The following is a 12,688-nucleotide window of genomic DNA, read 5'->3' on the forward strand; positions in this document are numbered from 1 at the left end:
TGTCATAGATTCCTTTAAAAAAAACTGGGAAAAAAGGTATAGGCCCTTTTAATCAGAAAAAAAGTACATTCACTCAGACACAAAATGTTGGTTACAACTGCCTGGTTAGGAGTAAGACAGGGGAGCAACTGGCAACAGTTGAGACATGATGAGGCCTGAATCAGGCCACAGGAGCAGGGACAGGAAAGAGGAGAGAGATATGAGAAATAGAAAGATAGTTGAGTGTAATCAACAGATCTTGTCACCAATTAGATTTGAGAAATGAGGGAAAGGTATGACTCTAGGATGACTAACCCCAGGTCAGTTTGTGGCTCAGGCAATTGAGTAGATGGGAGTGTCACTCATGGAGAGGAGCAGACTTCAGAAGAAAGGACAGGTTCTGTTTGGGAAATGTCGAGTCAAAGGTGCCTGTAGAACATCCAAATAAAGAAGTTAACCATGAAGCTAAATATTCTCTTCCTTTTGATTATTCTTATATGGGATCTCTTAGCCTGATATTCTACAGACTCCACAATTTCTGTGCAACATTTCTGAATTGAGACAAGTATTTCCCCCTTTGTAGAAAGGGATCCAGAGATGGGAGAAGAAATCAAACTTCACACACCCAAAATTGTTCCACAATATTTTTACTAAAAGAATAGATTTTTATTAAGCGCTGTAAGTTTCTTTCCATCAGCATTAACAAAACAACAGACCAAATTCCATCACAGAACAACTCCTGAGACAGTCTCGTTCCTTTCTGAAACATTTCCATTAACTCCTGCAGTTTCCCCAAAGAAGCATCCATTCAAACTTACATTAATAAACTATGGAGCTTTTGTGGTGAGGTGGGCCAAAAAGGCAGGGAATTTGGAATCTGGGAGTGGGAAAGAGAAATACGTATTATCCATCCACTAAACACACTGTCAAGAGCACAGGAGAAGAGATAGTAACACAGGAAAAAACAATGAAAGAATTTCTTACTTTTGTCAATAACATCATTTATCAGGGAACACTAAAAAAATCACTGACTCCTTGCAGTTAAAGTTTCTTTACCTAGTGTGTTAGTCTAAAGATAGAATAGAATAAAATAAAAGGTAGGAGGGGAAGTGCCTTCTGGGAAGTAATTAAAATGAAGTCATCAGATTTGGCAGGGTTATGAGATTAATAAAATCTGAAATATTTAATTTGCTTCATTTACATGAAAATTCACTAGTCATTAGTTACTACCAACACGGACAAAAGAGCATCTATAAAAAGTACAGGGGGCAATATCAAAAGCTGAAATGGGCACCCTAGCACAGGGGATGTTTTATTTTGCTTTTAACTCGGAGAAGATAATTTTGTAAAAAAATGACATTATTTTCTTAGAACATCAAAATAACCTTGGACAATACTGAAGATAATTAACAGTAATAGGGGAATAGGTGCACTGAGCTCTCTACCTGCACCAGCAGACTACTGCAATAAGCCAAGGGAAATGAAAAGAGAAAGTCAAATAAGAAGATGCCAAAGTCACCAGAGGGAGAAAAATATAGGTGACACACAATGGAACAGTGACAATTTCCCCCCCACACCCTGAACCCCAAGCATATTTAGGAAATATGCATCAGGAAGTGAACAAGTATAATGATTAAACCTTAGTAGAATTATACTAACTACTTTAAACTGTGGTCTACTTGTATTGTCATTTCAAAGGAGTGGGGGGCTTAGAGGCTGACATGGTGGCACTGACATGCCCACAGGAGCCTTCTAAGGTTCCAAAGGACTGAATCACCATAACCAAACAGCTACTCCCATATTCTTTCTATCCTACATAAGCATTCCTGCCCCCCCACCCCACCTTAACCACCCTCCCTTAATGTCTTGTCTGGCTTTCCCAGTGATCAAAAAAGGTTATTGTGACTTGGCTAACAATGTCAGAAAATCAAGATGGAGACAAAAATCAAATGTCCCTAGCCAAAGCAAGTACCACTTCTTGGGCTTTAGTCTACCCAATGTCCTACTGGCTCAGAATGAAAATGATGCAAATGTGCAGAAGTTTGTCAGGCCTGGTCCAGACCAGACTGGCCACTAAAAATGGGTAAGATTTATAGACTGATCCCAAGACACACCAGCAGAAATCAAGGACTACAAGTCCTTGGGGATCAGTGGCTTTACACCACCAGGGTGTTTTTGCTCGTGGTCCTACAAGGTAAGTGGGTCATTTCTGAGGGTTCCAACATGACTCTGTTCAAGAGAGACCACATCACAGTTAGAAAAGGAACCTCAAGTGAAGGATGATAGTCTCTCCAAGATCAGACCCTACCATCCCAATTTGTCCTCCAATTAGAAAAAGTTCAACTCCCAGCAATGAACCTTAGTTTTTCTGGCTTTGAAGTTGTGCATTTTGGCAGATAAATGAAAATCTAGGCATATGGCCCTTTGTTTTCTTTCTTGTAATCTTCCAACTCAAAATGCTGAATTCAAATAAAAGTCACGGTTGCAGGTAAACCACTTGTTTCACCCTGGGCCAGGCTGGAGGAAAGTAGAGGTGTGCGGAAGGGAGAAAAGCAAGCCTTTTGGCAAACTGGAATCATCTTTGTCAAAGCAGCAATTTTGCCTCTCACAGTGAATGCCTACAAAATAAGAAGTCTTCTTAATGCTGTGAGAGTTAACAATACTGTCATCTGATTGTGTCAGATAAGATTCAAGATACACAGAACAGCAACTGAAAAGATACCTTACATTTAACTCCAAGTACTTCCTATTATAAAATGAATATATTATATGTATATATATGCATATACATATACACACACACAGACACACACACACATATATATATGTATATATATGTGTGTATATATATATATATTCATTCACTCACAGCTCAGTGATTCTGATTACTTTTAGAGCTCCAAAGGATTCATCCCTCCGTGGCTCAGAAAGAGAATTCCAAGCCACCTAAATTTACTACAAATTCCCTCCCTTGCTGGGTACAGAAGTCCTAACCTTCAAGATGTTGGCAAAAGGTTGGGATGGTCCAAGAGAAGAAGGGGTACTAAATCAGGGGAGCTAATTCCAAAGAGGTTTTGGTACACTTTGTTACTGCTTATATCTGGCAAGGTGTACACTCTTGTCATCCTTCTTTGGTTTATGTAAGAAGTATCTGGGCAGGGGACAAGGCACTCCAGGGCTCCTTCCCTCTGCAATTTGTGGCTTCTAGTAAACTGGGCCAGACTAGGATTAAACAGTCTGAGACTGTTTTCAATTACTCATATTGTCATTGTAAGTGGGTAATTAGCAGCCTTTTGGTCTGAAAAAATAAAATCACCAAGGACCTGCTGTGGGTTAAGGTGCATGGGTTTTTTTTTTTTTTTTTCAAAAAGAGAGAACCCTGCTAGAAGTCTATAGTCAGTTATAGTCTAGTAGAAATGGTACTTCTTGGGCAAGAATATCATAAAGCCCAAAAGGAGGTGTGTGAGGCTGGAAGCCTCAATTCCTGAATGAAGATATGATGCTAATTTGTTATAAGCCATGTTTCCACCCCTCATATTTTGGCTGTCCAAGGAGGGAAACTGGAAATGTAAAGTTGTCTCAAGATTATCTCCAGCAAGGAGGAACAGCCTCTTTATCCTGGGCAGATCCTAGCCACATGGGGGGCTAAGAATCTTTTACAGAATGCTTCCCAAGGCCCAGGACAGAGTCCTCTGAAGTCTTCCTTGCAAAGGAAATGAAAAGATCCGGTAGTCAAAATGTCAATGAACAAATGAAACAATCTAGGCATGTAAAATCAAATTGTCAAATTTCCTCACACTTCCCTACCCCATCTTTCCAATGTTAGTCTTCCCTCCTTCAGGGATTTCAGGTCTATCTATTCTTACCTGAAGCCAATTTGATGTTGGAGTTCCAGAAGAGATTTGCTTCAAATTGGCTGAAAGCACTTTCGAATGGTAATTACCTCCCATCCTCCTTTTCTCTCTAAACCTTCTTAAAGAAACACCCAACTCTTCCCAATCCCATTCCAACCTCCTGTTTTCACCATATGGGATGTGAGGGCTCTGTTCAAGATTAAGCTTGTAACAACCCAAGTGTTGTTCTGAACAGGCAATCTCTGGAGAGTACTTTGTGTCTGATTTAGAGTAGCCCATCTTCTCATAATTGCAATGGGCTGTGACTTAGTAAGGATTTTAGATTTAAAGTGTGATCTTTTGAAACCCACCACTCCATAGCAGTGGAAGCATTTCTGGGATATTCAGTAAATCTTCTGGGACATCACCATGTATGTATGTATGTGTATGCATACACATATACACACACACACTTATATATATATATATAAAATATGTATAGATAAATAGATCTGTCTCTTTATATAAAGGGTATGTGTATGCATATAGATACACGCATTCATATATACACCCACCCACACACCCATACACACACATACACACACACATACACACAGAGTCTTTTGAGTCCCTTTCGTACTCAGTTTCATAATATTGATTCCCACCCTTTCAGGGTGTGGGCAGCAGAGAGTGGGTGAACTGCACCACATCTTCTATTTTACAAACAATGCACTGGTTGAGAGGCAGGAAAAATCTGCCCAGTACTTTTCCGACTCACTTGAATCTCCCAGTACAAAGGCCATTGGTAGTTTTTTTAAGTGTATAAAATAAAAATAAAATAAAATAAGATAAAATAAAATAACCAATACTACTCACTTCCCTGAAAACATCTACCTATCTGATTGTCAGGCCAGAGCTAGAGGTGGTATACAAAAATCCTGGGGTATGTGAGGTGGGAGAAAGATAGAGGAGGAAGTAGATACTGATTATATATCAAGGTCAGCCCCTTCACTTCATAGAGGAAAAGTAGTGAGCAAGCCATAGACAGCTGTTTCCTTGACTCCACAGGTTTATCATGTAAGTCTGCAAATGAATGCCGTGATAGATACTCAGAAAACCAAAGCTGGAACTTTTATATAGGACTTTACATGATAACACCTGCTTTCTGACAGTTACTGCCTTACTAGCCTCCCAGAGGAGATAAAGAGAATATTGGTACTATTATATTAAATTTGAGAATTGGAACTAGTTTTGTTGCTATTCACCTTTAACCAGAAATTCCCTGGGTCCTAGGTTGGGGGACCCAGAATAAGATAGAGAAGGGGAATAGATGAATTCAATAGGATATCTTATCAAAATCCTGGATAAATCTAGGGCAAGCATTTATAGCCTCCTCTAACTTGGGCCTAGAATCAGAAAAGTATAGTTTTCCCCTCTTCCTGACTGGTGAAGCCATCTTCAGCTTGTCATTCCTCTTTCCGTTGTGCCACAGTTTCTAGTTTTTGCTCTTGTAAGCGGTTCTTCTCCCCATTCTTCACAGGGAGGCAGCGGTTACCATTATTACACACGTTGCTGTCTCTGGATAAGGCACATTGTGATGGAGCTGGAAGACGATGATCACTCTTCTCTTCCTTGATCAATGTGCCATTGTTTCCGTTTACCTGTGAGCGGGACCGCCCTTGACGAAGCTCCAGGGATTTAGAAATTCCATCTGAAGAGCCCTGTCAAAAACAGAGATAGATGCTCAGTGGAAATGTTAATCTCAAATGGGCTAGCCATTCCCAAACATGTTCATAAACGAACCTGAGGAAGTTGGTTCAGTTCTTTAAAAATACAACACAGATTAAAGCTTGACACTGGATATCAATACTATCAGGATAGTATTCTGATACTTGCCTGAGAATTTAGGGTAAACAGATTGATGTGACTAAAATCTAATGGAAATGATAACACAATAATGACACAGGTACTGCTTACCAAACTTTACGATATATTTTTTTCTTCTTTTTCTTTTTCTAGTACTGGGGATTGAACTCGGGGCACTTTAAACACTGAACCATATCCTCAGCCCTTTAAATTTTTTTTTTTTTTATTTAGAGACAGGGTCTTATACAGGGCTTTACTGAGTTGCCAAGGCTGGGTTTGAATTTGCAATCCTCCTATCTCAGCCTCCTGAGCTGCTGGGTTTACAGGTGTGAGCCAATACCCCTGGCATGTTTGTTTTTTTTTTAATACTTATAGTGATCTAAATGGTAGATATTATGATGTCCCATTTATAAACAAAGAAGCTGAGTCTCAGGAAGATGAAAGTAACTTGCTTAAGATAGAAAGTGGTTGGGTCAGAATTCCACTCCATTTGTGTCAGCCTCTAGTCTCTCAACTTCCATGCAAAATAGTCTAATGCTGTGATTGGTTCCTTTTATTTATAAGGAAAAGAAAAAAACAGATTTATGTGTAATATTCCACAGAATCTTATTTTTTTATTTTAATTTTTGTTGTGGTAAAAATATAACATAAAATTTACCATTTTAACTACCAGAGGATCTTTTTAAAATTTTTATTTATTTTATCTAATTACAAATTATACATATTTAATGAGACAGTGTGATATTTCAACAAATGCTTACAGTATGCACTGATCAAATCAGTGTAATTAGCATTTCCCTCTCTTTTTAAATTTTTATTGGTTCTTCTTATAACTAAAAATAATCACTTATTTTTCTTTTAATCCCAAGAATGTTAACTGCTATTGCAAATGACATTAACTGCATTACCTTGTGGGCTAGTGCTGATTCTTGATGAATGTTAGTAGGAATAACAGTAGTTTCTGATTACCATGTGGTTGGACATGTTATACAGTTTCCTGTTCATTTTCTAGATAAGACAATAGAGTCTCCCCCACCAAAAAAAAAAAAAAAAAAAAAAAAAACAAAAAAACAATAAAATGACTTGCTTAAGGTCACTGGTATGCCTAGATTTGTATCCAAGCCTGTTTGAGCCCAGAGGCCTTGTTCTTCCCAATAAGGTACAATACATAATGGAAAGCTAATACCTGTTGAATTTGTGGTTGATTATAAATAACACCTACTAATTTTCATTGAGCACTTCCCATGTTCCAGGCTCTGTGCTACACACCTTACATATGTCATCTCATTTGATCCTCACAACCCTGCAAAGTAGATAATATTTTCTCTATTATATTCATGAGGAAACTAGGGCGTGAGGTTAAGTAACTTGCTCAAGGCCACAGAACCGGTAAATTGCAAAACCTGATGCAAAGCTAAATCCTTGGGCTTAAAGGTCTGTACAACATGGAGGCTACCAAGAAGTGTTGCTCAAGAAAATGGAAATAAGATGAAACTAGTAAAATCCACACAGAGGATGGAGTGAGCCATCTGAGGGAGTCCACAAAGAAATAAAAATACTAGAAACAAGTGACTTAATAACTTGAGAACATATAAAACAATGATGATCTCAGAAGAGAGGACTATAGAATAAGATTTAGTAGGCTAGAATAATTAATTATCTCATGCCCTGCATAGAAAAAGGCGAGTCAGCAAGATAGCAGCAGCTCCGTTAGTGAAGATACCTTAGCTAAAAACAAAGTCAACATAAGGATTTCCCTCTAGAATAGAAGGAATCATATCTACAAGAAACTTAAGATCCCTGCCATCCCTTGTTTTCTGTCACTTTCTTCATCTTTAAAATAGAGGCTAATAGTATATACTTCATAGGTTCCTGTGAGGATTCAATGAGACACTCCATATAAAGCATTTAGAACATGTTGTGTCTTGCACAACTCAAATGGTAACTAACATCACTATTCTGATTCTATGGCCCCAAGGAAATTTCTAATACTGTAGTCTCTCTTCTATTTTAAACCTAGAGAAAGAAATTTCTGGCAGTAATGGTTAAGGATATGTGCACTACAGTCAGCCAGACCTGGGTCTGACTTTTGTCTTTAACAATGAGTCATTGTGCTGTGTTGGCATCAATTCAGGACAGGGCTCTGGAATCAGTTAGCTCAGGCAGGAATGCTATCTCTGATAACTGACTTGATGAATAAGTTGTGGCAAGGTCCTTCATTTTTCTGGGCCTCTGTTTCATCTTATTTTAAATGGGGAGTAATAAGTACCTTACAGGGTATTCATGTGACTTTGATGAGCTTGTACATTTTTAAAAGCTTTTATTTTTGTTGTAGATGGACACGATATCTTTGTTTTATTTATTTATTTTTTATGTGGTGCTGAGGATGGAACCCAGTGCCTCACGCATATAAGGCAAGCTCTCAACTACTGAGCTACAACCCCAGCCAGAGCTCATACATTTTTAAGAGTGACTCCAAAAGAGCATGTGTGCAATACATTGTAATAATAATTTCTTATCATAAATCAGAACTTACTAGTACTTATCTCTTAATTCCTTCCTTTTCCCCTACTGCCCAGTCATAACATAAGTGGTATTGACACTTTTGTGATCCTGGATGGTATGAGTCAACCACAGAGAAATTGATCTACTCCTTTTGTGCTAAAATTAGAATATTTTTTTCAGATTTTACAGCTGAGGATCAAATCCTGAATCATGGTGAATTCACCAAAACTGTATCTTCTTGTGGAAACCTATCTGGCTGACTAATTTTCCATCTAGCTGCAATCCTTTTTACCCTAGTGAGCAGTTTCTGGAAAAAGGTGAGCAGCTTTAAAAAACTCCCAAAATAGTGGAGCTGAGGATATAGATCACTGATACAGTACTTTCTCCCAAAATCACTGCTCTCCAACTTTGAGTGCATTATAAAATGCTTTGTGTGATATCCCAGCTTCAATTTTTGCTTAAAATAACATTAACGAAAATTTTTATTCTTTGAGAAAACATTAGATGTTGGGGATTAACCTGGATGCAGTGAGGGTGGATGGTATATAGGAGAGTAGATTTACTATTGAGAAGTGATGACAAAATTGCTTAGGATTAGAGACTGCATTTAAACTGTATGGGGCTTGGTGGAGAGCAGGCCCTCAAGAGTTTTTTTGTAATACTATGAGAAGCCTAGCAGTTTTGAGTTCAGTACCAGATTTTTATTTTGTAATTCTGAGAATTGAACTCAGTTGTGCATGCTAGGCAAGTGCTCTATCACTAAGCTGCACGCACAGCCCCTATATGAGACTTTAGATCAGTACAGGAATAGTTTCGCATAGTCTATATTTTGAGGCAGGGTGGGGGGGGGAATGTCAGGATCAGTGGGATCTGTGGGAACTATGATATAGTTCAAGGCATAGATTGGAAGAAAGTTTAAGACCTTTCTGAGTCATTAATAATAAGCAGAACTACACATACATTTCTCAAAAGAAGAAATACAAATTGCCAACAAATATATGAAAAAATGAATCAACATCCCTAGCAATCAGGGAAATGTAAATCAAAACTACACCTAGATTTTATCTCACTCTAGTTAGAACAGCAATAATAATCAAGAATACAAATAATAGGGCTGGGGCTGTAGCTTAGTGGCAAGAGCACTTGCCTAACATGTATGAGACACTGGGTTGGATCCCTAGCACCTCATTAAAAAAAGAACACAAATAATAATAAATGCTGGTGAGGATATAGGGGGAAAGTTACACTCATACATTGTTGGTGGGACTATAAACTAGTATAACCAATTTGGAAATCAGTATGGAGATTCCTCAAAAGACTAGAAATGGAACCACCATGTAACCCAGCTATCTCATTCCTTGGTATTTATTCAAAAGAAATAAAATTAGCATGCTATAAGAATACAGGCATCTCAATGTTTTTAGCAGTACAATTCACAATAGCCAAGTTATGGAACCAGCCCACATGACTACCAACAGAGGAATGAATAAAGAACATGTGATATGTATGCACAATGGAGTTTTACTCAGCCATAAAGAGTGAAATTATTTCACTAGCCAGTTAATGGATGGAATCATAAAGCTAAATGAAAAACATGAGACCCAGAATGTCAAGAGTTGAATATTTTCTCTCTTACATGGAATCTACAGGAAAATATGGATAAAAAGGGGGTATCCTATGAAAATAGATGGAAGATCAGTAGAGTAGAGGAAGAGAATTGAGGAGGAAGAGGGAGGGACAGGAAATAGAGGAACTGTGGAATGGATTGACCAAATTATGTACATATATAAATACACCACAGTGAAAGTATATGTGTGTGTGTGTGTGTATGTGTATGTGTGTGTATCCAATTAAAAAAAATCAACAAATAAATAGAAGGAATACCAGTAGAATAGAGGAAGGGGAACAGGGGGAGAGATGAGAGGAGGGAAGGGGGAAGTACTGGGGACTGAAATGGATCAAATAATATTCGACGCATGTATGATTATGTCAAAATGGACCCACTATTATGTATAACTATAATGTACTAATAAAAACATTTTAAAAACAAGCAGAATGTTAATGCCCCCTCCCTTTTCCACATTCAGCAAAGTGCAAAACACTGTTAAAACATTTCTGGTGGCCTCTTAGAAGCTTAGGCAGACTGTAGGCAACTACACTGTTCATTACACTCTGGTACCTTTCTGTATCTATGTAGAAAATACTATGCTAGACACAGGTCTTTAGGACACAGTACTTTGAATCTGCCTTGTGGCCTCATTCAGGGTTAAGGATGTGCCTCTGCAGCCCTGCAGGAAGAGTTCTAGGCAGGCTAACCCTCACTAGACTTTTAGAGAGGAGGGGAATGGAATCAAATGCCTGGAGAGGATATGACAACTTCCTTCCCTGAGTAGCTCAGGTTTCCATGTCTGTGATGTCTGGCAACTCAGTTAAAAAAAGATTATTAAACAGAAAATAAAGAGTCTCGACAAAAGGTACTTACTTGTTTATTTCCTTTTTTGTGTCCTTTGGATCCTCTACCAGTCTGCTCTTTTCCATGCCTTTAGCAAGTGGGAGAAAAAGTGATCATGAGAGACACAAAGCCCACATCCATATCATTTTCACTTGGTTAGCTGCTCATCTCCTCTAGGAAGTTTGACACAGCTTAGTTAGATGCCCCTCCTCAGTTACTATTATAAACCTATGTTTCTGTCCTTTTCATATATTACCATATAGTACATACACAGTATAATACAGTATATGTACTATATTATTTCTCTAATACAAAACTTTTTTTCATCAAGGCAGGACATTTAGTATATGTTTGCTGAACTAAACAGAAAATTGGCTTTAAATATGGATAGTTGGTTAATGCCTCTTACCATAATAGAAGGATTCAATAGCTGGTCATTTCCCAAGGGCACCTTGATTGACACTAGCTCATACCAACCCATTTGAATACATACCCCTTTCCTGGCCCACCGACAGAAACCACTTGCATGCCAAAGGATCCTCGGCCTCTGGAGGATCTGCTGCCAGCCCACTGGCCCACCACCATACCAGCAATCTCCAGTTTTCCTCCTTGGGGTGGGATTGGATGGAGACCTGGCAAGAGAGGAGGAACAACAGCAAAGAATGCTAAGTGCAAGGTCCTACAAAAGGTCCTACAATCTATCTACTCTTCTTATCTCCATTTCTCTCTGATAAGAAGACTATGCAAATAACATGGAGTCATGATGGAAGCAAATATAGGGGGAGGTGGTAAAAGATCTGTATATATATATCTGTAGGAATAATATCTTAAAATATAGTTACTAAAAAATTATAGGTTAAACCCACTCTTGATACAGATATGTATCACTACCCACTATATGATTAGCCAGACAACCAAACTAAACAGGAAAAAAAGAAGCTAGAATAACAGCAATTTATAATTAAAAAGCAAGAAAAGTAATAATTGAAACCCAGGACCATTCAAGGCAGGATGGTAATATAGTTATTTAAGACAGAGGAAATTCCAACTCTGTGTATGTAAACCCACAAGCATAGCTGAGGTTTGTAATATGGCCATCAAAGAATATGTATAGAGTTCTAATAGGCATTTTAGTTTATGGAAAAAAAACCCCAAAGGTAATAACCCTTAACTCATTAATCAAGTAGTTAGTGAAGAGCTCTTTGTTTGTATAAAAGTGAGAATCCCAGGAGGTAGGAACTATACTCTTAAAAGGGACAAGGAAAATTTATATTTCTACGGTGTCCTTTTGGGAGGAAGGAGGCTACCATGGACCACCACTACCTGGAGACTATAGTATTACTGGTAGCTGGGACAATGGTGACAACCTCCTGAGAAGTTGGCCATAATTAAGATGACTTCTGAGACTTACAGAATAAAGACAACACACAAAGAATCAAAGAAGAGCTGGGTGTGGTGGCATGTGCCTCTAATCTCAGCTACTTGGAGGTTGAGGAAGGAGGATCATAAGTTCCAGGCCAGACTCAGCAAGTTAGACCCTGTCTCAAAAACAAAACAAAACAAACAAACAAAAAGGCTGGGGATATAGGTCAGTGGTAGAGCACTTGCCTATCATGTGCAAGGCCCTGGATTCACTCCCTGGTAACACAAAAGAATATGAAATAAAAACAAATAATCAGAGGAGAGATCTGTAGAACCACTTTAAAGTAATGAAATAGCTAGTTTCCTGGATTTTAAGATTTGATTGTTACCCAACTGAAGAAGAGCTGACTTTCACACTGCTCATCTAGCCCAGCTTTGAATTAAACATCCATACTGAATTTTGTGATTCCCCAAAAGATCATTTTTAAGAGAGGAGCAATGAACAACACACACATTCAACATAGCAATGACACTCTCACATGATCACAGACTCTTGCTATTTCATGTTAAAAGGTTCCCATTAAAATATCCTGTTTCACCAGGAGACAGGTTGCTTAAAATATCAGGTTGCTTAAAATATTAGGGCTACCTAAGCATGCTTGTTGATTTCTTGTTAAGGAGCAGCTCAAAT

At 38.3% G+C, this 12,688-nt stretch overlaps 1 protein-coding gene across 2 annotated transcripts in view; it reads right to left on the reverse strand.

Moving 5' to 3' along the window:
* Positions 1-610: 610 nt before the first annotated feature.
* The window catches only part of Fam120c (family with sequence similarity 120 member C), a 117,494-nt gene continuing 105,416 nt past the window's right edge, over positions 611-12,688 (reverse strand). Inside the window, exons 14-16 of one of the 2 annotated variants that reach the window (XM_077107740.1) lie at positions 11,129-11,267; positions 10,666-10,723; positions 611-5,533 (exon numbers count right to left, since the gene is read on the reverse strand). In XM_077107740.1, the coding sequence (XP_076963855.1) occupies positions 5,279-5,533; positions 10,666-10,723; positions 11,129-11,267 (452 nt within the window). In that variant the 3' untranslated portion in view covers positions 611-5,278. The remainder of the gene's footprint in view (positions 5,534-10,665; positions 10,724-11,128; positions 11,268-12,688) is intronic. The other variant, XM_077107743.1, reaches the window with a different exon arrangement.

Source organism: Callospermophilus lateralis, chromosome X (genome assembly GCF_048772815.1).
Source record: "Callospermophilus lateralis isolate mCalLat2 chromosome X, mCalLat2.hap1, whole genome shotgun sequence".
NCBI lineage: Eukaryota > Metazoa > Chordata > Mammalia > Rodentia > Sciuridae > Callospermophilus > Callospermophilus lateralis.